This window comes from Oreochromis niloticus, linkage group LG13 (assembly GCF_001858045.2).
Source record: "Oreochromis niloticus isolate F11D_XX linkage group LG13, O_niloticus_UMD_NMBU, whole genome shotgun sequence".
Lineage (NCBI taxonomy): Eukaryota > Metazoa > Chordata > Actinopteri > Cichliformes > Cichlidae > Oreochromis > Oreochromis niloticus.
This window is the reverse complement of record NC_031978.2, coordinates 18,228,492-18,254,023: the sequence shown is the minus strand read 5'-3', so window position 1 is coordinate 18,254,023 and position 25,532 is coordinate 18,228,492. Positions and strand designations below refer to the sequence as shown.

The window sequence follows — 25,532 nt, the reverse complement described above, 5'->3', positions numbered from 1 at the left end:
AGAAGTGCTAAAATGCACCTGAAAAAAAAATCTGTATTTGATTTTTTTTTATCTATAGTCTGATTTAGCTGTGGATCCAGGTGATGTGAATGATGGGTTCACATTATTTATCTGTGCATCACAGCAAAACAGCTAGTGACACATCCTGGCTATTATATTCTGCAGTTAAACTGAAGTGCACAGAACAAAAAGCACAAAGATCCTCAAAGCATGCACACAAAAAAGATTGAGGGAAAAAAAAAAGAGATTTGCAATTTTCAGCCATTTGATATGGCAGAGGAAACAAAAGTGTGGTTTGAGCGGCACCCTCAACAGACACATCAGTAGCTTTATCAATAAAACACATGCATACACAAACATACACAGACAGCATGGGGTCAAGAAGAAACACACCATGGTATGTTTTCTCTCTGTGAAAAGGATCAAGTCATACTGAAAGTGATTTGTGTAAATCTCCTCATTCTGTAGGTCAAAGATTAGAAATAGAGGCTGTAAATAAACTTTAAAAACTCTAAACTCTCTAACACAAGGTTAAAAAATGTGTGTTTTTTTATTTTTGCAACTGCAGTCTTGTAGCATTTGAGGAACTGCTGGTAAAAAGCAATGGGATGTTTTCAGTGCGTGTGTGTCTTGGACTTAGAAAGACTGGGTTTATTTTTTTTTTTATCTGCTTGATCATTTAAATATATATCAGTGCGGATGGAAGCTTTTGTTATCCAGGGAATTGTTTTGTTTGTAAGAGTACTTGAGAATTTTGTTAAAATTACTCAAAGTGGTATTCTAGTCTTTAAAATCTGAGTGAAACTGGTGTTGGTGGTGTGGTATCAGATGATACTTCATGGGGATAAAGGATCAATGTTATCTCCGACAGGCGTAAGCATTAATATTTTTGATAACATAAAAGCCTATAGTCATGGGAGGCATAGCTATTGTCCGTCCCGCCCTCAGTGTCTTGGGCTTCAGCTCTGGGAATGTCTCATTGTTCATCATGACCAGCTTTTCCCCATTCAACTGGACATGTCTGCAAAGAGAAGAAGAAATACGGTGTGTTAACTCAGTGAGTTACAACATGCTTCAGTCACATCATCAAACTTACCGAACGCCTTCTATTCCAAGTCTTCCTCTCCTGCCTTCTGACAAATAAAACTGGTAGGCCATGGTAAGACTTTTCACCTTATCAACAAAAGACTCGGGATCTTCATTATTTCATGGGCCTTGTATCTTGCCTCATCATTCTGCCAGCAGGGGGTGCTGTTGTCACATTATTGTAATTAAAACAACTGCAAAGTGTGAAAACTGACATGTTGAGTGGAAAATACCAAGAGAAAACCCAAGTTTATTTCTCTGTTAACATTTTGGGTCATCTGTATTCCCTAATATTTGGCTTCAGCAGCATTTACTGCAGCTGCTCACTGTGATAAAACTCATAAGGCTACAAAACTAATATGCTCCTAATATATTTGAAACAGTTTTCCAAGACACTCTGTTAAAGTATTATATTGTAATGATTTAGGTTGTCACATTCATCAAAATAACCCTTGCTACATCTCCAACTACTGTAAAACCTATTAATATTTATTTTTTCTTTTTTTAGACTCCTGACTGGGCATGATCATAGTACGGTAATCCACTTACGTGAACAAATCCAATCAGAATTTTACAAAGTCAAACACCAGTTTCATTATAACTAATAACAGTCAGCTTGAGTATGTACTTTACTTTTTAATTCACAGTGGTTCTCTTTATCCATACAGGACACAATATACTAATTATTATTAATGTAAGTGCAGTCTGTCCACACTATTTTCTGTCTTGTTATGACTACGTTTTCACTGAGATTGTAAAGTTCACAATAATAAAGGAATAAAGGGCAGTGGTTTGAAGATTTTACATGAACATTGAATTCAAGAAAAGTTCAAATAAAATGATGTTCACTAATGAGAAGTTGTAATTCAAACCGGACTGCTCAAAGCCTTTCTTCAACATACATGGGTCTGAAAACTTAAAAAGTTCCACTACTCAAACCAATTTATAGACATCTGGTGTTGCTAAATTCATCATAAAAATCTCCCTGCACTCCATGTGGTAAATGAAAGCACTTTAGGCCAGGCACATCGTTAGCTTGCTCTCCTATTAATTGCCTCGCGATCCTGTTCTAACACCTAAAACATCCTCCATCATTACACTGTTATTGAAGGATCATGCTTGAGCTTTCATTAAGGCCGCATGTGGGTATCATATAACAAAAAGAAAGACACGCACACACACAGTCTTAGGTCATTAGACTGTTATTTCAGGATTTGTGTCTTAAGTCTGAGTCAGAATAACAGGCCAGGGAATTAAGGGAGAGAGTTAAAGACTGAAACCATAAAGTTTTTATTTTAAGAGACATTTTAAGGAAATGGGAATTATATTACCTTGTTACATAAAGTGAAATATATTGTAGCCAAATGGAATGTATACAAAATGAAAAATCTATTGCTAAAACATCTGTTGTAGGCTATAAAAACAGACTCAAAAAAGGACATGAAAACACATTAAAACTTTGCAAAGGACTCTGCGCTCTCTGAAAATTTCCTTCAATAATTAAGCTGGCAAATTAAAGCAGTGCAATGACAATGACCATCTGAACAAACTTAAGTTTTATTTTTCAGTTAGCTTTAATTGTTACATTATTCTTTATGAGAATACTTGTCTTCACCTAACTCTAATCCAGATAAAGACAGGAAAAGGTAATTGCATTTAAGTGTACATTTGCATGTTTTGCGGTGTGGCACTCACTCAGCATGCTGGCTCCATATAAATTATACACGGTGGTCATAAAAGTAAATTGATTCACTGCAGCTCTTTGAAGTTTTGATGTTTAACACCCTATTAAGTTTGGAGGCATAAAGTTGTTTATAAAATTCTAATTTTCCTATTCTTCATTTCAGTGTTTTTCAGATATTTGCACAATGTAATTCCTTTTACAAACCAAGGTTTACTCAAGCAGTGTACAAATAATCAGCATTTTTTTCTTTTCTTTTTGTTTTATATGAGCAATAACTGTCTCTCAGCAGCACATTTCTCTTTTTTGAGCGACATAAATAAATAGAAAAGAACTGTTTCACATAGAAAACAATTACCTAAAGCACGTGTGCATGTTTAAGCTTATATCTACACATGTGTAAGAGACAGAGAGGAAGCGAGAGAGATACTAACTTGGCTCGCAGTCCATCATTGCCATAGGGCTGCAGTAGGTACTGATGGACAGTCTTGTTCCGTAACGTTCCAGCCAATTTGATTTTCTTCCTCGATCGATGCAGGTTGATGATGTAGATCGTTATGGATCCTCTGACATAGTTATGACTAGTGTCACAAAGAAAAAGATGGACACTGCCTCATTAATTTTCTTTTACATTTAGAAAATAAGATCAGGGCACAACAGAAAACGTTGCCTCTCCACATCTGTTAATGGGGATTCATTATATATTACATTGCCATGTTGAATAAAATTCTCTATAATTAAACATGACTACAAAGAGAAGAAAGTCTTTGATATTTGCATCCCATATAGTAATGGAATAAAACCACGACTCCTTGATCTAATCTGGATCAAAAGGCTTTCGGAAAATTAATAAAGAAAGATAAAGCAGGATAAAAAAAGGAAATTCCTTTACATAGCAAGTTACTCTTTATTATAGCCTTAAACCCATCATCTACTGTATATTTAGCATCAACATATTAAACTGCATTTCATTTTTGAAGCCTTTATCATTCCAATAAAGTCAATCTAATATAGAAATCCGCTTCTCTTGTACAATATCCAGTATTGAAACCTGCCGCTGTCTGGCCCAGGGTCAAATGAAGGGTGTGAACACAAAGGGCAACACTTCTTGAGTTACACAGACAACAGTCTTTGAGTCCCTCTCCTTAGAGCAAAACACCGGGGACACAATTTGATAGGAATACTGGCCAAAGGTAAATAACTCAGTGAGACAGATAAGACAAACATGATAAAATCTAATAAGAGCCCATATATGAGGACAAAGACAACACAGCTCTAGTGAATACCACATGTCAGCCTTGGTGTTCACCGTCTGGTAGACATCGCTCCCAGTTACCACCTCCTAAATCTCATATCTTCAAAGCAATATTGGATTTTGGTTTTATGTTTACCTTTGTTTTTTGTGCACAGGTTTAGCAATTTCAGTAACCTGGCAGGACTGTTAATGTTTAATATATATACCAGGAGAAATAGTCCCGTACTCCTACTGGGAACACAGTATATCTGGCTCTGTGTTAAACTCCTACAGCCTTGTTTCTCAGAAATGTGGACCATGGTTCAGATGGTTAGATGGAGTAGGAGATAATAACCTTTTAGACCTTTAAAATGATGAGGTTCTTAAAGATCCAAACCAGGAACATAAACATGTGTTGATGCTGTTTGATGTTGGAGCATCGCTGGAAAGTGAAAAAAATGCCATTCAAACCACTAAAAGGGGTAAAAGGGCAGTGGAAGTCATATTTAATCTGCAAAGACTGCTTGGACACATTTATATTCTTTGCTCTCTAATACAATTTAGTCAAACCACCAAGACTACAATGGTTTGCCCACTTAAGGGCTGACTGTGTAAAACCACAAAGTAGCAGAAATAATGGCAACTGAAGTGGCTTTGGATTTGAGACAGACTGCTTTAGTGCTTCACTGTCTGAACATATGAGTCTAGGGCTGATTGGTATCTTGAGTGGAGCTCAGTGACTCCACATGCCGAGGGCATTTCTCTACTCCTAAATTTACAATACATACCAAGAGACTGAGTGAGTACACTTGTTGAAAACTATTTAGAATATCTGCATGAGTGCCATTAGAACTCACGCTTCTGTAGTATTTCTTGCACATTTATCAACCATCTATCTTTGCTGTGCTGCGATATTTTTCTAAGAGATGCTCCACCTGTAAATGAGCACCGTCTAGAGTATGGCCGTAAGTCTACCCTGGTGCTGACAGCCACTGGCCTGGGTTAAATGATAACCTTGAACAGGCCATGGTGGCACTCTTTATCTCCTCGCGGCACAGACTGCCTTATTGTCCCTCCCCCTCAAATATCCCCCTCCAGCCAATCTGACATGGGATAAAGGCCTAGCACACCTTTCAGCAGCCCTTTGACGACAGGGAGACAGAACCCACGCACCTGATAAGTGATACCCGTTAAGTTTTATAGTCTCTGAGCTGTGAATGAGCGGGTGTCCATGGTCTGCTTATTTATGGGAAGCCAAATGGTGGAGTTAGGGATTTTGTTCTTCCTCACCAGACACCAGCCTCAGGTGTTTGCGAGAGGCATGGGGGGGTGTTCTTTAAACCACAGTCATCTGTTTTCTGTCTGACATTCCTGAAAGTATTGCTAGACTTTACTAACAGTCTATGAGCACTCAGCAGCAAAAAACAACAAAAACAAAACCAAAAACTGGAACAGGTTGCAAAATAATCCAAGGTAGTTAAGCACGTACTTTTGATAGCTGGTACAGTGGGCATAGATACGTAGTTTGTCTCGTATGACTCGTCCTGGTTGCGGCTTCCTCTGCAGTCCAGCCACTCGCACAGCTAAAACCTTGGGACCAACCAGACGTTTAAACACCAGAGAAAACCAGTAATCCTGTAAATGAAATATCATCACATACACACACAGAGACAACAATTTGCATTATTTTTAATGATTGCATTAGTTAATTTCCTCATTGTAATTTTCAAGACAGGGTTCCAGTAGTGACAGTTGAAACACACCAGTAAAAAGCAACAGGTGTGGAGAAGACGTTTTACATGGAAAAAAAACAAAACAAAACATTTCATTAAAAAAAAGAGAGAGAGGGAAACTCTGGATTCCCCAGAAACAGAACAGCTCCAAAATCTCTATTGTTTTTAATCGAGCCATGAAATGTCCTGGTGATTGTAGAAACAGATTTGGTTTCGCAAACTGTGAGAGTTAAGAATGTGTCAGTAAGTGGCTAACATGTGTGTAAAGAGAGATGTGGTGAACAAAAACATCAAGTCTAAATACTGGACTTCTAGTTGGAGTGCACTGTCACATGACACACGTCACATTGTATTTAACAACTGCTGACTCGTTTAGATTTGACACTTGTTAAATATGACATTTTTACAAAATATTATGCTCTATCATGAATTGCTGTATTCATTATGATTGTTGAGTGGTCCACCATACTAAGTTCCACTCTATAGACTATACAGACTCAACACCTCTTCAAGAGACCCAGAACAACATGTGCTCCTCAGGAAGTTCCCATGCAATCCTGCATATGGCAACATTTAAGGGCTTCTTTTTTCCACTCAGACTTTAACTTAATTTGCTGCCAAGGCATCGAAGAAGCACAGCACAGTATAGAACAGTATAGTGGTGGCCACGGCCAGAGGGACGGATGAATGAATGTATGATCCATGATTATTACACAGAGAATAAGACAAAGAGCATTGACGAGTCTTGGGTTTCATTTATGAATGACAACCAGATTGATTCCAAACTTGTTGCTTTGTTTTTAAATTTCAAAAACACAAGTAACAAAAAACATCAATAAACCAATATAATTAAATCTGTGGCTGTGATGACCACAGCAATGATTAGTGGTTGTTAATGTGGAATATTTTAGAGAAATATCTGTTGAGGTCCTACACCTCCAGCTGTGTAACTGTTTCCTTCTTATCCTGTCTATTGCTCGCCATCGTCTTTTTTCACCCTTTTCCGTGTCTTTTTTAAATTTAATTTAGTTTTTTTGCACTTTACTTTCCCCCCTTGGATAGATATACAGACAAACATCAACTGCTGGAACAACAATTACTTCAAGAACTGGTAACATGCCAATATAAATAAAATAGAAACACCAGACACCAATCAAACGTCAGCTGCTCAGAGGTAACAAAGGATGATAACAATTAAACCTTTATGGTTAGCTAATACGGACAAATTAGATTCAGCCCACTGCATCATCAACCTGGTTTTGATGTAAGAAATAAAAATTCTTTCTTCTTTAACCGTGAGCAACAATCTCCTTACTTACTGCCAGTCAGACAGAGTTCTGTTTAAAGAATGGATCTCAGACAAAATCAGCCATCTCTTTAATTTAGGCGTTTACTACTCACTTCTAGAGGGGATGGCTGACACATGTGGAGTCAAAACAACACAAAACAGGAAAGAGAAGCATGATTGGGAAAGAAGAGTATGCTTTAAAAAAAAGTAGGAAGGGGAGGGGGGAAAGTGTGGAAAAAAGATGAAGCAGTTGAGCCATTCAGTGGGCTTGGGGCTTTCACTAGATTCTACCAATGGTGGAGTCATCCTATAGGGGATGGGGCCAGGTCATAAATTTCCCATGCAGTGGACAGGTTGGCGCTGCAGTGAATTCTCTCAGCAGGTAGGCTGGTGCAGCCTTCAGACATCCAGCCATGTTAAAAGCATTGTGATCTTAGCGGGAGATCCCCATTCCCAGAAAAATAATGGAGACAAAGAGGGAGGAAAAAATGAAGCCATCTTTATTGTTTAATATCTTATAGGTGAAGTGAGGTTAAAGTAAGTGCATGCCCGCTAGTGAGCTCTAATGAGGGCGTTATTGAAAAATGTTTTGCAGACGTAATTGGTTCATGAGCCCAATAACATTAGCAGCTAATAATGTATTTTGGAGCTGCCAATACACATTAGACTACCTTTCTAAGTAAAGAAAAAGAATAAAAGTCCTAAATAATAACAAATGTTTGATAAATGCAATGACTCCATCATTTTTTCCTTTATTGTTGGAAGAATGATTTACTGTCCATGTCATTAATATAATCCTCTCACCCTACACTGCCTCTGCTTTATATAAACCCCTTTTTATTAACTGAATAAATCTTTTTTATGAACTTGGCACGTGGTAGCATTTTATCACTTCTTGACATTTCAGATTTTTTTGTAACAAAATGAGATTAGCTAAAAAGCAAGACAATGCTACAAAGCACCCTTTTAAAAATAATTTAATTAGAGGGTTTAATAAGAAACAAACATCATGACTGCAGAGGTATACCTCTTACACGTATTAATATTATTTTCCCCTCATATTCTAATAATGCACAACCAAGTGACTAACAATGAAACAATAATACGTTTTTGTTATTTGGGGTTTTTTTTAGACCAAACCACCAGGGAACTTGGCATTGGGCAGTCTCATTCCACACAGGTTTGCAGGCTATTTGACTAACATGCCTGTGTATCAGATTCTCAGGTTGCAGATCTCTCACCAGCAGACTGTCCCACACAGAGAAGCACAAAGTTATGATGGGGGTGGAGGGGAGCAGTGACACTGTCCTGTGCTACTGATAAAGGGCTAAGGTTACATGGCATTTTGCCCCCGCGTCTAACTACTCATCACCACTAAACACCTTTCATCTCAGCTAATAGCTCCCACGGGAAAGAGCAAGAGGTGCCATCAACACACCAAGTCTAATAAGGGAAAACTCTTGCATAGTAGTCCGGTCAGATCTTGGCCATTTTGATTGCAGCACTAAGAAAGTGAACAGACATTTCAATCTTTTTTGAAATAAAATAAAGAGACTTACAGGTAGAGGGTTAAAATGCTGGTCCACAAGATGTGTGTATCCATAGTCAAAGAATGAGTGACGCAACACAACATCAATGCCATTCAGTGCAGCCATACCCAGTGTGTTCATCCACCTGTAATATGAGAAAAATATGTGATACATCAGAAATATTCAGTATTTTATTAGGAATAAATACTTTTAACTAGCAAATATGAAAGATTTTCCAGTTGTTGCTTCCAATATTTTAAGTAAGGGTAGTATGATGATAACAATACTTACAGAAAGCCAGCAGCATACGTGTCAGAGAGATTACTGATGCCACTTGCCCATGCTGGCCCAAGTCCACCAAGCCACACCTTCTTACCTGGAGTATGTGTGTTCACAACCTGCAATGAGTCATGGAAAAGAAAATTATCAACAAAATTTGGATTTCATATTTAAGGCTTAAGAATCAGGGCAACCTTTTCCATCTAAAATTTTCTGAGAACCATCCATCCAACTCAGGCTGGAGATTATCTCAGCTAACATTGATCAAGAGGTTGCATCCTGGTCGTCCCAAGTCCATCACAGGGCTATTCTGAGGAGCGTTACAATCCTACATTTTTAACCGTATAAACTTTTATGATGCAGAGGAACTAGTGAGACGTTATTAGGGTTTTCAACAAAATACTTTTACCAATAAAAAGAGAACAATAATAAATCTGTACACAAATCAGAAAGACATAAACCTGACCTTATTGTTTGCATGGTGGTACACAGAGTAATCCCACTCCTTTTGCCTGTTTTAAGTTTTATTCTTGGTAGTGATTGCTGATTTTCCCTGAGGCACTTTGGCACTGATCATCTTTCCACTCACCCAGTTTTGATAATATTACGAATTGGCAGCCATAACCATCTTACCCTCAGGGCTTACTTTTGTGGTTTGCACATATGGCTTCTTCAGCAAAAACAAAAACAAAAAACCCAAACTATCTCAGGACTGGATGATCCAGAATTTTGCAAACTCATTAGAAATGCAAATATATGTCTGGATTAAATTTTTTTTTTCATATCTTCTCATATATTTTGTATTTACACTACAGGTATAGAACTCAAGAGTTTAAGGAGTCGTTACAGTCATCCCCATTTTATCAAGCATACAATATATATGCATATGACTGGGATTATTTATAGTCAAGGTGTAAGTAAAACTTAAGTACCTTGGTCACTTTACTGATCTGCTCTGCAAGTGTGTCCAAAAGTCGAGTTTTTAGGAAGTCCTCTGCTTTGTTTATTCTGCCATCCATGTAATAACTGTAATGAAAATGCAAGACAAACAATGTGAAAATATATGCAAATGTATACATAAAAAAGCTCATCTTGATTTGATATCCATCTATCCATCCATCCATCTGCTTATGTTCAGTTTAACCTTGCAACAATGAACTTTAAACTGTAAAGGTTTTACAGCAGCTTTGATAAACAGGCACTGACACACTCAATTATATTTCAGTGCAGTGATAATCCAATTTTACTGAGATTGCATAATGGACGACTTGGAAGCATGGACATTTCAGACAGACTGAATAATAAAGACATCAATCTGCATGTGTGTGAGAAAAGAATAAAAAACAAAAAGACATGAGAGAAAAAGAGTGTGTTAAGGCAGCATGAAGAGAAGAATTTATTAGAGCCAAAGTCCTGCTGAACAAAACCCTGTGGGAAAACAGAAATCCCCTCCAACATACTCTCTAAACGAGGGAAAGTCAGTGATAATAGCTTCACTGTCTAGTGCATGTTCAGGTGCCATAAAAAGGCTTTTTCCACCACTATTTTATTTGATGAGTGAGTTGCAAAGTTAGAGCGGTAAACGGATATAAATATGTCTGTTACATTCAACTGTTTCCAAATGAGTTAACACTAAACCAATCTGTGGAAGGTAAACCTCCTTAAATTTTGTTGTTGTCCTAGAGTTTTTTAATCTGGTGCCTGTTGCAAGACGCATGATGTTAGGAATGCATTTTATATCAACCAGTAATGACCAGCTAACCAGAGAGCTTCAGACAAGAGTAATTGTTATGACAAAGAAGGCTACAGCCTTTATCTCCTCCTGGCACAGCTTCTGTAAGGTCTGGCTTTTCCTTATTGGGAGACGTGTATCATAAAACTACCTTGATCATGTTTGTGTAATTACTCTCATTGCCAGTGGGGGGAGACAACAGTTATATACTCAATCAATCAATTAATTAGTCACTACACTTTGATTGGCTCTCCTAGGTGTTGGTATTTGTAAATAACTTATGAACATGAAAAATATCAGGACCAAAAATACCGGGAACAGCATTTCTATGAACAAAGAACTGCCTTGTTCAGTTGTCAAAAGTATCTCATTTAAAATTTCCACATTTAGCTTGAGTGTTTTATTAACCAGCTGACTGCTTCAGTAAATATTTATGCTTTTTTTTTAAGACAGCAGAAAGTGTTCAGCTCTTAAATGCGACCCTCTGGGTACTGTTATAAATTACCAATGAAAGTATTCAGGGTTATCAATGGTATAATTGTGAAAATAAATTACAACTATTAAGCCCAGTGATGTCATTAAATATCATCCTTTGTACAAACATCAGAAAACATAGCATGCATAGGAGGTGGAATAATGAAGATGTATGCGTCCTTTTCTAAATTTTTAAAAGCAGCACATGTTATAAGATATCATCCAAATTTCCATAAAGATGGAAGTAAAAATATTTTATGTAAAATTGTTTTTTTTTCTCCTCAATCGATTTGTAATAGACACACTCAGGTCTCTTGGAGAATGCTAGTTAGTATATGTCTTAATCAAAATTTCAAAATAAATTGAGACAACGTAAGTAAGAATGGTACTTTAAATACAATGAAAGTAGAGTATAAGACCATATAATCGTAACAACTAAGGGATCATAAATTCAAAAACTATGTTAGAACCTCTACTGAACCATTTTGGAAAGGTCTACGGAAATGACAGATGTGCCAACAAAACTGCTGAGAACAGAGCTGAATTTAGTTTATGTGGGGTGAAGCAGTGTTGCAATCTGAGCTTAACCTTGTTGAAATTTTCCTCATAGCACTGGAGAAGTCCCAAACTCCTGGCCTCAAACTGTAAACAATGCATGGATTAAGTAATAGCCTTACACAAATTATTTGGCTATCCTGTCATCTTTTCTGAGAGCTTACAATAATTCTTCAGTCCAGATCTAAGGGAAGAAATTCCAGTTCATATATGGAAACAGAATAAGACAGCACAAATTCTATCTACATCTTACACTACAAATTAACATTAGAGTCAATTTTGCTTAGAGTATATACACGCATCCAGTAAAAAAGCAACACTAGCCTTTAAGATAAACACTCAACTTGGTGGTTCTTTAGTGCAGGAACACACAAAAAAAACAAATTATGCAAACAATGCTCAAGTATTTTGACCAAAAACTCAGAATTAGTATTCAGGTCCAAGCTCCTCAAACAAAACCACAAAATTTTCCTTTGTTCATTCAACGTTTGGCATGCTACTTTGGGCTAAACGTTCCAAAATTCACTAAAATGCAAAAATCTACAACACAGGGCCTGAATGTTTTTAGACAAAGATCTACTTGGTCAGCTTGTTTTACACTGCTCTGTCCAAGTGCCAGCACCACATCAAAGACAGCTCACTTACAAAAGTATCTAGAACTCTACTAACACCAAAATATGGCACAGCCTAGAGACACAGATGTAATCAGTTCAGACAAGGATGGACAGAAGCAGAGGTGCATCTGCATCAGTACCACAGTTTGAAAACTATTTAGCTGAAATGGTCCTACATTAAATTTTTTTTTTTAGATAAAAGGACAAAAGTATTGAAGCATAAATTTACTTTCAAACATGGGCTTTTGATTTGTTATGATCACAGAAGATACTTTTAGAAGACTGTTATTAATTTTTGCACTCATGGAATTTTTTGCTAATGGATTTTTAAAGGGCCTAAACTGTAAACAATGTAGAACAACTTACTTTTAATAACTGCATGTGAGGCACCAAAAATTGTCCATCTGGTGTAGCAAGAGATTTTGGGAGTAAGCAGAGGGGTAGCAAAATAAGAAAAGGATGTGTTCCTTGAATGTGGACCATCAGGTTATCATTAGATCAATCATAATTACGTAACGGTTGAAGAATATGTAGCGTCCCCTAGGATTTCACGAGTAAATTTACAGCCCCTTTGTGATTTTCACCTTTAACATCTCTTTTTCCCCCCTTGACATTAGCTATAAATAAGATACTCAGAGGGTAGGAACTGGTACCACTGCCATTCTGACAGGAAACAAGAAACCTCTGGCTATAACATGTTAGCCTGGCTTGTAAAAAGCAGCATTAACTAACTAACATATATATTTGAAAAAAATGTTTCTAATGCACTTTAAGGCCACAATGATTAAATCAAGAAGGGCTCATTTGAAAAGCAAGGTTTGTCAAAATGCGCCTTTCATTATTAGAGCATTTAACTGAGGGAGCTTGCTTGTTTGCTTCACACCCAGATGTCCACACCACTGGAGCAATTAGTCTCAGATGTGCTTTGCTCAGGGGCAACTAAACAGCAACCTTAAAAAATTGTAAATCTGTCTTGTTGACTTTTCTTGGTCATATTTAGACCTGGCACCATGTCCTCACACACTTTAAACTAATTTAAATCTCTCACCAAGAAGCAGCCCCTGTTGGTAAGGCAGTTCACTATACATAAGGCTAGAGGGCCTTGGTGTAGCAAAGTGATTAAAGTTTGTCGAAAACCACAAATGTCAACCACATGGCATGGCTTGAGGATAAGTCAGGGAATCAGCATTAACATCCATCTTCTCAGGAGTATAAATGTTTCACTGAAATCTATAAAAACCTATCGATATAATCTAAGTCAGATTTTGACTGAAATACTGATAGATCACAGTTACCTTAAAAAACAATCAACAGGAATTCCCCCAAAAATCTGTTCTGTTAATTTCAGGATAGATGTCAGTGTTATTGCTAATTTAAATGTAATTTTTTTAAACAATATATTTACTGAGATCATTTATATGTCTTATTTTAGTTTAATGTGAGCTCAGTGTGAAGCCTATTCTTTACTCTCTGTTTAATTAAGTGCACATACATTACTGTCCCCCACTACACACTGACAAGAGGTAAAATTAAGTTAGCATTACTTGAGTTAACAGGACAACAAGCTCTTTCCACTATCTCACAGATGCACACACAGACATAGAAAAACATACAAACTATACATCATGAAACATCCACTTTACAAAACACACTATATGGATATAAGCACTGGGCCACCTGCACTTTACACCTGCATGAGCTGCATGGCCACATAAACCTATGCCATGAAGTTCCTGGTGCAAAATTTTTGTGCCGATGTTAATACCAGAGGAGGTTAGGAACTCTTTCGTGCACTATGAGCCTCAGCACTCAGTGACCCCGCTCTGTAACTTTACGTGGTCTGCCACTTCATGGCTGAGTTGCTGTGGTTCTTAAATGCTTCCACTTTGCAATAATTCCACTTAGTCTTGATGGCAGAAAATCTAGGAGGGAAAGGAGGAAGAGACTTCACAAAGTAACTTGTGTCAAAGTTGGAGAATTCAGTGCGCTCTTTAGGATGAGCCATTTTTTAAAATATGTTTGTAAAGGCAGATTGCTTGCCTAAGGGCTTGGTTTTATACACCTGTGGCAATTGAACTGAAAACACCTGAATTCAACGATTACTTTTGTTGATATAGTTCAACACAAAATTCCTAACCTTAGTGTGCACCATTTAGGAGTGTAATATTAACCTACTCCTAATCTAAACTAAGCCTACAGTAGCTCAAACCTCATGGTAAAAGCATGTCTTTGCTGTAAAATGTAATGATTCGCAAAAATTGACCTAAAGTTATATGTGCCTTGTCAGGCTAAAAAAACAGAGGTGCTTTTAAAAGTGCCCAAGAGAGGAAAAAGCACCATTGTCAGCTTGATTTAAAAAAAAAAAAAAATTTCCCAACATCCACAATATTTGTTAAAGCAACCACTACTGGGATGTTAGGTCCTCAAAACAGGTCCTGACATTTGGACAGGTTTTTTTGCTCAGTGTAGTTCATTTTTATTCACCTCTAATGTATTAATGGAGATGTTTTTTCATCACAAACCTTGGATAAAATATATATCTGGTTTTAGGGTTAAAGCACCTTGACAGGAAAAAAAAGACACCCAGGCCTCTAAAATGAAAGAAAACTTAATACTGAAGAAAGATGAAGAAAGAAATGTGAAGACAGAGAAGACAGAGAGAAAATCAGGGAGTTTAATAGAGAACGACTACACATACTGATCATGCCTTGCTGGTGAATCCAAACATGGATAAGCAATAACTGAGACAAGATGCTGCAAATGTCAAACTACAATGTTGTGGGAAAATGTCATAATATAATGCAAACCACATATTGTTGTTTCAAGATTTGGAGGTACACAAATATTTCACGTCATAACCAACACGTTTCATCACCACAAGTGCCGACTGGACACCTCCGACTGTAAGCCACAGACAGACGTATACTAACAAATTCACAACACTTTCCAAACAGGTTTAAATCGAGTGCTTCGTCCTACCAAGCACGTCTGACTCAAAACAACTTGAGACAGCTGCACTAGAGTAAAACCTATGTCGTAGACGTGTTAATGAGTGGTCTCTACTTTTATTGGGTTGGCTTCTTTTGTAGAGGTCAGAGTTTCTGTCACGCAGCCTGGTTAGACTGGAATCTGGACCTCTTGTGTAAAACGGGCTAATTGACAAAGGGAGTGAGCCAGAGCATATGGTTTGATTTTAACAGTGTGGGTGGTGTTTTTCCAAGCCTTACTGACAGCCCTTCCACCTTCTGTTTCATCTAATTTCTCCTAATTAGACCTGACCTTCACCTTAATGACCACTCACTCAGACACAAAGGGTTTGTCTTAGCTTACACTCAATGTGCCTTTTTGTACATATTTTACATGTGGGTGTAAAAAGATACAGATAAAACATTGGGGAAAAAGATCAAACCAGTGATACATTTGTATGCATTCCTACAGTATGTGCAACAGACAAATGGCAGGTGTTACTAATTTAACACACACATTGTCTCTTAGGCTCCTTTTCCTGTTGTTCTACTTGCAGGATAAACACAGTCTGGTGAATATGCATCAGTCTCTCTTGGTAACTGTGCTGACAAATTTGCAATATTGGTACAAAAACACAGTGTGGCCTGTGGTGTTAGATATATGGTTTTGAATTACTCTCTTTCGGAAGAACGTAGGTTAATTCTGGGTTTTTCTGTAGATAAAATAATAAAAAAGGGTAAAAATTAAAGGGTAAAATACCTACTGTTGCCACGTAACTGCATCTACAACAGAGCCAGCATTCTTCATGAACCTGAAAGAAAACACAAATGTCATTAACTGATTCGTTGTATTTTGTCTTCAATATATGACAACCTATGTCTTCCTTTCACAATTACAATACGGCTATATGAATATTACAACATTTTACCCATTTAACCGTTAGTGCTCAGTTTATTTAACAACAATATTTTCAATTCAAGTGCACATATGTCACCTACAATTTATCCCGAGAAGAAAACAAAATCTATCTAGGTGACAAAAGCCATAATTCACTAAAACTCTTTGTCCACTGTCATAAAATGTGTTGCAGTGTTCATTCTTTTAGCAGGTAAGCAATTGGTAATTAATTAGACTTTAGGATTAAAGGCAAATTTCTGAAAATCAATCAAGACAAATTATAAATATAAGGAAAGTGTAATTTCACAGCTGAGAGCTCCTTAAAAAGACAGCAAATGGTGTGTATGCATTATGCAGATTTACTGTCATTTTAAAATATGTGTATGCAGCAGTCTAGATTTGGCTTATAAAAATTAGTTCTTTCATAGTTATATAGCTTACATAGCATAATTACATAGTTTAACAGTCACTGTTAGGTCCATATATTTTGTGATGCTTTGCCAAACCCTCGCTGCAGCTGTCTTCAGTTACTGTTCCTTCATGGCTCTTTCTACCTCTGGTTTTGTCTGCAAGTGAAATGCAGCTCTATTGCAATAACAAAGCCAATGTGGAATATTCCACTTCCTGATCTTTCAAAACCTTTTCACAGATTTAGGTAACTCTCCATCTGTACTGTGAAGTGCTAAAGAATTACCTTTGGGAATGAGGCTAAACACAGACTGCAATACTTTATACTTCTGAATCCATTCATCTGCTTTTGTCACATCACCAGCAAACTACACTGAAAGTCACGCTTGTCCATGCATTACACTGCCTTCACCCTTCACCCAAGAGATGTAGTATGCTTCAGATTAAAGGTAGCTCTTAGTCACATCTGCCTACATAAGACTGAGCTGGTAGTGTAGCACCCCTATTTTCACTTGCAAAGTCTTTTATTATGGTAGATTTTCGTAGTGATTTTATTTAACCATGGAAAGGATCCTGTGATCATCTACGACTTATCTTCCACAGTGTCCATGAATTTCTATGTTGTCTAGCTCAACAGTGCACTCTATCCTCCAAATGAACCAAATTGCTGAGCAGGTCAGTTCTAACTTCTATTTATTTTTTTACTGTTTAAGGTCGGTCCCACTTATTTTTCATTTGCAATTTCTGCTCATTTGAAAAGACAGTAACAGCCTCCAAGTCCAAAATGGAATGAACACCAGAACTGTTTAATATATAAAGATAAAGTACAGAGATATGCTACACCTATCCATAAGACATATAATAAAATAAAATCATTAAATAAGAAGTACAATTAAATTGAACCCTCTAAATTTATTTAAGTCCCTCAAAAGTCAATGCAATATTTCTGTTCAATGCCTTAAAATGAGACCTAAGCACACCCTTTCACGACATATTCAGTCTAACTTTGAATTTGAAAATAAACAAATGTGCAATGTAAGTAATATGGCAAATCTGCAAACTACTAGTTTTATTTATTTTTTTAAACTAATTAGAGTTGCTGATTCTATAGCTTGAGGATTTGATTTGTTAATTTTCAGTTTAATTGTTATTAATAAAAGGAAAATCATCTGAGAGCAGAATCATCCTGTACACAAACACCGTGCAAACACAGAGTCCCCTCTTTGTATCTGCGTATGTTTCCTGATCTACCTGACCCAAATCGCTCCATATTTGGCTGTAACAGCTTGTCAGACATGCCAAAATGTGCGTCTCTAAACATCATGTCACAGAAACACAACTTTCACTGGTCTGGCTTGTTTAGTCTGTGCAGCTCAGATATTTGGACTCTTGAGCTGCTCAGCATCTAATTAATCTTATTTCCTGAGAGCAGCAGAGTAGTTGGGCTGTCAAACACATGAGCAACCCCCTCGTAACAGTGTCAAACACACAAGAATCGTCCTGTCGTTTAATGCGACACCCATGACCTACGGGTACTCCGGCTCTCGACTCTTCATCTTCTCAATCGTCCTCCCCTTCTCACTACTCATCTTCTATGTCCTCCCTTTGTTCTGATAACACTGCTCATTAATCAGTCTGACTATTGCAGTACACATACACACATGTGAGCAAAAAAAACACACCTTTTTGCTTCTGACTAAATCTGAACTGTCAGTGCTCAGTGAGATAAAAGGCAGCTCCTAACGGTTTCACTGATGTAAGTAGTTCAAGTACATAGTGGAGACAGATCCATACCAAATTATTCTTTCTCCATAGTCTTCCAACTACCTGTCAAAATGTGTGTGGCTGCCGAGAGGCTAACATATATTGAGACATTAAACTGTTCCTGTGAATTTAAGTACACATGTGCTTATATACTTGTGTGCATGTGAAAACATTTTAACACATAAACATATTCAATTTACTTTATAGATGGTATTTTGGTTAAATGACATGCTGACCCCATTTATTCAACAAATTAAAACCAGTACTATGTATCCCACCTCCATCACTTCTAATTGTCTTATTAGCTCTGTAATAAATCTCCTAAACCTCTTGTGACAGTTTAGTGGAGCGCAGAATACAGCTTCCTTTCAGCCACACAAAATAGATGTTAAGTTTTTATGGTTGCTGCACAGGAGCACCTCTAACATCTGCATTTATTCACCAAAATCTATCAGACATTGCAAAATGTTCCCAACATTGTCATGTTTATGACTGTGTGTATCTGACCAGTTGCTCTTACATACACAAAAGTCTAAGTGGAAGCTAAGAGGGGACAGAGCGTTCTTCATTGCTGCCCCCAGTTTATGGAATAAATGCCTCTGCACTTTAGACAGTCACCTCCACAGCCCATTTTTAAAACACATTTAAACTCTCTGGCCTTCGACCGGGCATTACACATTGATCTTACTTGCCTTTGTTTTATTATGGGTGCTTGTTTGTGTTTTTATTCTATTCTAGTTGTTTTTATCGGTCCTGCATTTATTCACTTTTGCGTGCAGCACTTTGTATTTGGTGTGGTCGTTTTTAAAGTGCTTTATAAATATTGCACACTGAATGTCTGAATAAAGTAATTACACTTTAGATTGACTTGATAAGGGCCCCACGTAACATCTTAAAACATGAATGTAAAATATCTGTCAAGTTATCAACATCTGAATGATCATAACAACATTTTTCTATATATTACTAGCTTTTTATGCACCACCCTTGTGTGTTTAATATAGAGTCTGACAATTCTATTATTTGGGTGATTTTGGCCTATCATAGATTTATAATGTATTTATTATGCTCTATGCACCACAACAAAGCTTTTTACTTTTTTGCTTGAGGTAACGTACATATGGCGTCATTCATTTGTCCACCAGTGCAATTTCAACCTTGTGGTTTACAGTCTTCTCTCAATGTCTGCAACAGAACCATGGCCAGGTGGTTTCTTTGTGCTAAACTTCAAACCGGATTACTAAAAAAAACATAAAATAAATAAATACATTTTATATGTATATATTTATCGGTTGGATAGTGTATGCATTCCCAAAATTCCAGTATTAGTCAGACTAATTTCAAACAATTAATCAAATTATTATATACTGCTCATAAAGTCAAAAACAAAGGGTAAAAAGTAATTTTTTGATAGTACCAAATTATTTTATTATCCAGAGGAAAAAAGCAAACATTGCACCATAAGGTCACACTTTATTTGTATTGTCCAACACTGACAGAGTTGTGTATATACCTCCATGTTTGACTTTCACCCTTTGTTTGTTGTACTGGGCCAGTGATGCATTCATTTTAGTCAAGTTTGTTTCCATTTCAACAGACAGAAAAGCTCACAAAGGCGTTACTTTTTTGGAAATAATGATTTTGTTTGAGGAATACTGTCAGCTGTTTGGTTGACAGAACTAAGGATAAATTTCTTGTCTAAAATGAATTTCAACAAACTAAGACTTGCAGTAATACCCAAAGAAGCCTACATACCTGTGACAATCTGGGGTTTGTTATTTGTAATGCAGCAAGGTCAAATTATGCTTTTAAAAAAGTTTTTCTCTGGTTAACAATCACTATTAGATTATCCAAATAAAAGTTTTGCACAAACTTTTCCAATTCATTAGTGAAAAGAGGAGAATGTGTTATTCTCTGATGGGACTAATTTGCTATTTGTATCCAAAGTGCATTTTGTAAATCACCAACTTGATCAACTGTGGGTCTTAAACTAATTTTGAATTAAGTTTAGGTTAAGTTGAAGACAGCCAATTACACACTCAATGCCAGTGGAAAAGTGGTTTGTGGAAGAACAAGAGGGGGAGGGTTTTTCTTAATCTTTTGTCATTGAGGCTTTGAGTTTCTAAGGATCACAACAAATTGTGTTTCTTTCGCCTAAATTCAAGGGTTTGTTTCAGTGAGCCACACTTTGTAAAATATACTTGGACAGACTTCATTGAACTGATGAATTGATAAAGACAATACAAAATGAGTCAGCGTCTTAAAGGAGGTATTACTTTTCCGTTTTGTGCTCCATATTCCCATCCAGATCTTACGTTGCCCGTGAATTGTTAATGTTCTGATTTTCATCTGCCAGATAATTACAGCTTGTGAATGCAACATAGATAAACCGTGGAGCTACAATATTGTGTGGCTACAGTACAACTTGTCCAAAAACAACACGGTAATTTTCAGTGAAACAGAGTCAGAACAATTTAATCTTGCTTTAAGTCAACTTGAATAAAATTTTATCCAGCTAAAGAAAGTATGAAAACCTTTCCATTTTCCAAAGATTATAGTAAGAAAACAAAAAGGTTTTTAGACATACAGACAGACATAGATTATAGTAAACTGTATTAAATGCTGGTAAATAATACTACACATTGACATTGTGACATTGTCTTGGTTGCTCTTTTGTGGTAAAGGTTTGGCTACCAAGTGTAACAATGCAACCTTTGCAGAGGACAGGCTGCAGTTGAAAGAGTGGTTAGATAAGCGACCAGAGTCAGTCCAAAGTTGCTGCAGCTTCTGGGTGAAACAAGCAGGTGGGACGTTGCGCCATCACGTTATCAATCAGATGACACTTTATTTATGCTGACATGGTATAACTGAAGCTGAGACCCTAAAACCTGCAGAGTGGGAATCCATAAACACTGAATACAACTACAGAGTGTGTGTGTGTGTGTGTGTGTGTGTGTGTGTGTGTGTGTGTGTGTGTGTGTGTGTAAAACTTTTACTGAGCTTTACTGTGTTTAATGCATAAACTACTGCAGCATACTTTCCACTACCTTCCCCCTTTCTTTTCCAGCAGGACAGCCTAAGAAGGAGTGGAATCCTAGCCAATCCCTGTTTTACTTGGTGACTCACCCATCCAGCAGCAGAATGGCGTTCTTCCGGGGTCGTCCTGCGTTGGGGCCAAAGAGGTGAGCTCGGTGGTAGAAGCGCACAGACTGCAGCAGGGTACGTAGTTTGGTGTAGTCCTGAGCCAACTGGGTGCTGTTGACCGCACGACCCACCATGCTGCGGTACGCATTGGGCTCTGGAAAGAGAAGACGCAGTACACTGAGGAAGATAAGAGTTTATACAAGCAGCATTGGGAAGATGACAAAGAATGATGTTGTTGTTGTAGTCTGATCCTGCTCTTAGAATATCCAACAGCCAGTAGAAAAAAGGATAATTGGCCAATTCACAGTAATACAGACAGATGGACATTGCTTCAAGGGAATAGCCAAAGCACACAGGGTGGCCTTGCAGATTCAGTACGACTAAGAAAGTGAAGGATTTTTACAAAAGCAGAAAGACTAAACTTTAGCAGACTCATTGTTGATTAACAACTTCACTGAAGATTTTTCTGTACCAGGCTGTTTCATCTTAAAAACATAGCCTGCTAACATGTCTGCTTTATTAGTGTATGTTGATATGCTGTTTATGAGAACTATGCAATGATTAACTGCACATTTTAAAAGAAAACCTTTAATTCATCATATAATTGTCCCCTATATCTTGTGCTACCTCAGCAATTGAATTGAAATTATTTCTTTTGTTGCAGTCACATATACAGTTATTAGATATTTGCTGCTACTCTTAGGCTTAGGCTTAAAACAAGGTGATAATAAGTTTTTAATGTGAGGGTATTTTTATATTTTCAGAAAATTAAAAGAAAAAAATAGTTTACCCCTATGCGAACCCTTGGGTTAACCCTTTAACTGCTACTGAACTTAACAAATCCTTCATGGAATCTGCAACACTTTAGTTCTGTAACAAATTTGTATTACAAGTGACAATACAAGCATGAACTATTATACTGCATTTAGTTTATGCTTTAAATTTAATTTACTGCACTCACCAGAGAGAATAATGATATGATTTTGGCAATAAAAACTATACAGGGTGTTACCTTTAAAACACTTTCTTTTCCTTTTGCTCCTCTAAATATTTTAAATAGTATAAAAACTGCAGGTATGATTGTAACTCATCATGTGTTTTAGTAGACAGTTTGGAGTATGTTGCTGTACTGACCATTGCCCAGCTCCCAGGAGATGTTGTATTTCTTGCCAGCGCTGTACTTCAGGAGGCTGAGGGTGGAGGAGGTGTTCCAGGAGTTGTCTGGATTTCTGTGTAGTGCGTTGAGCCCCAGGATCAGGTGCAGGCCAGCACAGTCGGCAAAGTTGTACAGTTTGTCTAAAGACCTGGCTGGGAAAAACCCACAAAGCAGTTGTAACTTTGATTCTTTTTACACGTCTGGAATCATATGACCACATGAACATGATAGAAAACATGTGTAACTCATGGATTCACTGATTCACATGCCCTCTGTTTCTATATGTTTATGTATACAGTAGCTCTTAAACCATATCTGTGGTGCTTTCTGCACCACAACTATGTATGTTTGCAACCGGCTACATTTTCTTTTCATTAAAAAAAAAAAGAAGATGGAAAGGTGTTGACATTATGTAACATTATGCACTATTATTATACTTATTTTAAAGTCAACTTTATCAAAACATATATTCAGACTTGGAGGAAAACAAAACTGAAGCAGTATAGGTTTGTGTCAAGTGTATACTACTGTATTTACACTGTGAGTACTATGAAACCTGCTTAAAAACTTAAGATTATTAATCAGTTATGACAAAAAAAAAGCCAAAATGAGAATTCCAATAACTAATTTGTTTTACATTAGCTACTGAACAACATTTAAGCTGGTTCCACTCAGTTCTTTGTGGATCAACTAATCCATTTGTTCGCATATTCACAGATATAATAGTGAAGATAGAAGTAAATCAACCAGAAATAGAGCCCAGCTTTGAGGAATGTTTATCTTGTCTGTGGCGTAGGTAACATTGTTGTGATTAACTGTATACAAAGTTGCTTCCACCACTTCAGCTTTCAAACTAAACCATTCAAACAACCAAAGAGGAGAACATTCCTTAGCCATACTGTGTAAGTACTGTGTAAGATGTACTTGAATAAACTGACTGCACGTGGTGCAGGATATACCTGGAATGTATTCTGCAACCAGTTCTGAATTTCGTGTGTCCATTTGTACACACGACAGCAGAGTTTCTTCCTTCAGCAACATTCAGTGAGAATGCAGACAGACTGATTTTCCCATCATGGACTCCTGTGGTGATGCGCTCCTCTAAGCATCAGGCACAGGATTGTTCTGTTCTGCAGCTGACTGCTCACTCATGTTTATGTCTGCTGTCTCCATCAGAACACATTATTTTCCCTATGCAGTAGAGGATAAGGCCAACGGCAGATGTTGGCATACAGTGAGAGTGCCAAAAGTGTTTGTTTATATTTTAATGTGTGACTGTAGGCTGCTCCTGGATACCTTAGGCTCTTGTTTTGAAATTTAATCTGTTTGGATTCATTCCATTAATGTAAATATTACCCTGAACTCTAACCCTTACTTCCTAGGTTCAACAGGAACCAGATGAAGACTGTGCAGGTCTGGTTCCTGCTAGAATTTGCTCTCAGCTCTGGATTTGGCACCACCTGAGTTTGCCAAATGATAGCTTTGTCCAAAGTGGAATGAAGACAAATGCAGAGCAGACTCGCGTGCATGTAAAAGGTTTGGATACGTGTCAAGCCGATAAAAGGCATAGTATTTAAAAATGGATACAACTAGCTTCAACACAGGAACACATTTGAATAGTGAGTAATGCTTATTAAGTCATATCTGAACTCAAATGTGTTTGTGTATTCAGCATTTACTCCAACCCTTTATTTCTAGTAGAGCACTGGCTATGTATAATCCAAAGAGCAAATAGAGAGAACAGAAAGATTGCTTGTTGCACCTGGCATTAATCTGCTCTCCGCTAATAGCAGGACAAAGCCTGAAAAGCAAAAAATGTTTGCAGCAACAATAGCTTTATTCCACAAAGCTCTTTTGGGGAGTGTATATCTCCTGGGTAAACTCCCTGTTCTCTATCTCATTAATAACTATCAATAATGTTATTATCATAACTGCTATTATTGTAACTTCTTCCCTCTGTGGTTGGAATCAGAGTGGCGTCTGTTTGCAGCAGCAGAGTTGAGGGCAACTGGACAGAGAAAGTAGGGCCAGATGTGGCTGTCAAGATGAGTGATTCCAGGCCTTTCCTCACCTGATATCTGAGCAGAAGGCAACCAGCCTTACTGCAAGACACAGCTAGCAGGCCTGCAAACACATCATAAAAGCATCATGAGATGTATCAAGCTACTAAAAATACTGTTTCTCTGCTGGCAGATCTAAGAGCAGTGTGTAAAATAAGAGTCTATGTGTGCATGTCAGGCTGGTTACTGTTGAATTTTTATACCGAGTCAAGGTCTTAAGCTTACGAAACACATGTGACTGTTGTCGTATAAGTTGAAGGTGCTAAAAGATATTCTTGCACTCAATAATTTTAAACATAAATTTTGCTTTTCACCTAGACTATTAGATAAATAATTGCATGTTTGACAGCATACTCATCTAACAGATCTATTATACAGATTTTATAAATGCATATTTATTTATATGCATGCTATGGTTCCAGCTTATCAAATGAAAGGATCTGTCATTTCTCCTGTAAGTTAAATGAACAAGCAAAATAAACGTCTTTGTTTTTCCTTCCAAAAGGAAACACAATCCACACAGAAACAGAGAAGAAGAAATCCGCAAAGGTATGACCTCTGTCATCTTATCATAATTTTTGGAAATATTTTTGATTTTGGTTAAATAACTAGTAATCGAAACAATGATTAGTTGCAGCTCTAGCAGTCTTAGCACTGTATTCATACTTGTTGTAAATAAGAGTTAAAATTAAGGCTAACCTAGACCCATTTTGTGTGTCTGATTATGGGTAAAAAAAATATATAAAATATATAAAATTCTGTTGATAAGGTCTCCTTTTTAAAATAAAAGCAATCCCCTGTTAGCCCATTGGTGCGCACTTGTTGGAGTCTGTTTCACACTGACAGCAGCCTGTAAAGAACATACATTACAGCATAGCCCAGCATAGCAAAGCTCTTGCTTAAGGAGAAACGGGTATATTCGCCATCCTGA

At 37.2% G+C, this 25,532-nt stretch overlaps 1 protein-coding gene across 4 annotated transcripts in view; it reads right to left on the bottom strand.

Moving 5' to 3' along the window:
- Positions 1 to 531: 531 nt before the first annotated feature.
- Positions 532 to 25,532, bottom strand: part of hpse2 (heparanase 2) — a 49,219-nt gene continuing 24,218 nt past the window's right edge. For 3 of the 4 annotated variants that reach the window (XM_003451969.5, XM_025897524.1, XM_013275528.3), the window contains exons 4-12: positions 22,520 to 22,693; positions 21,368 to 21,539; positions 15,936 to 15,983; positions 9,763 to 9,856; positions 8,843 to 8,949; positions 8,582 to 8,696; positions 5,491 to 5,636; positions 3,202 to 3,348; positions 532 to 1,021 (exon numbers count right to left, since the gene is read on the bottom strand). In XM_003451969.5, the coding sequence (XP_003452017.2) occupies positions 859 to 1,021; positions 3,202 to 3,348; positions 5,491 to 5,636; positions 8,582 to 8,696; positions 8,843 to 8,949; positions 9,763 to 9,856; positions 15,936 to 15,983; positions 21,368 to 21,539; positions 22,520 to 22,693 (1,166 nt within the window). In that variant the 3' untranslated portion in view covers positions 532 to 858. Of the gene's footprint in view, positions 1,022 to 1,096; positions 1,252 to 3,201; positions 3,349 to 5,490; positions 5,637 to 8,581; positions 8,697 to 8,842; positions 8,950 to 9,762; positions 9,857 to 15,935; positions 15,984 to 21,367; positions 21,540 to 22,519; positions 22,694 to 25,532 lie in introns of all 4 variants that reach the window. The other variant, XR_002064365.2, reaches the window with a different exon arrangement.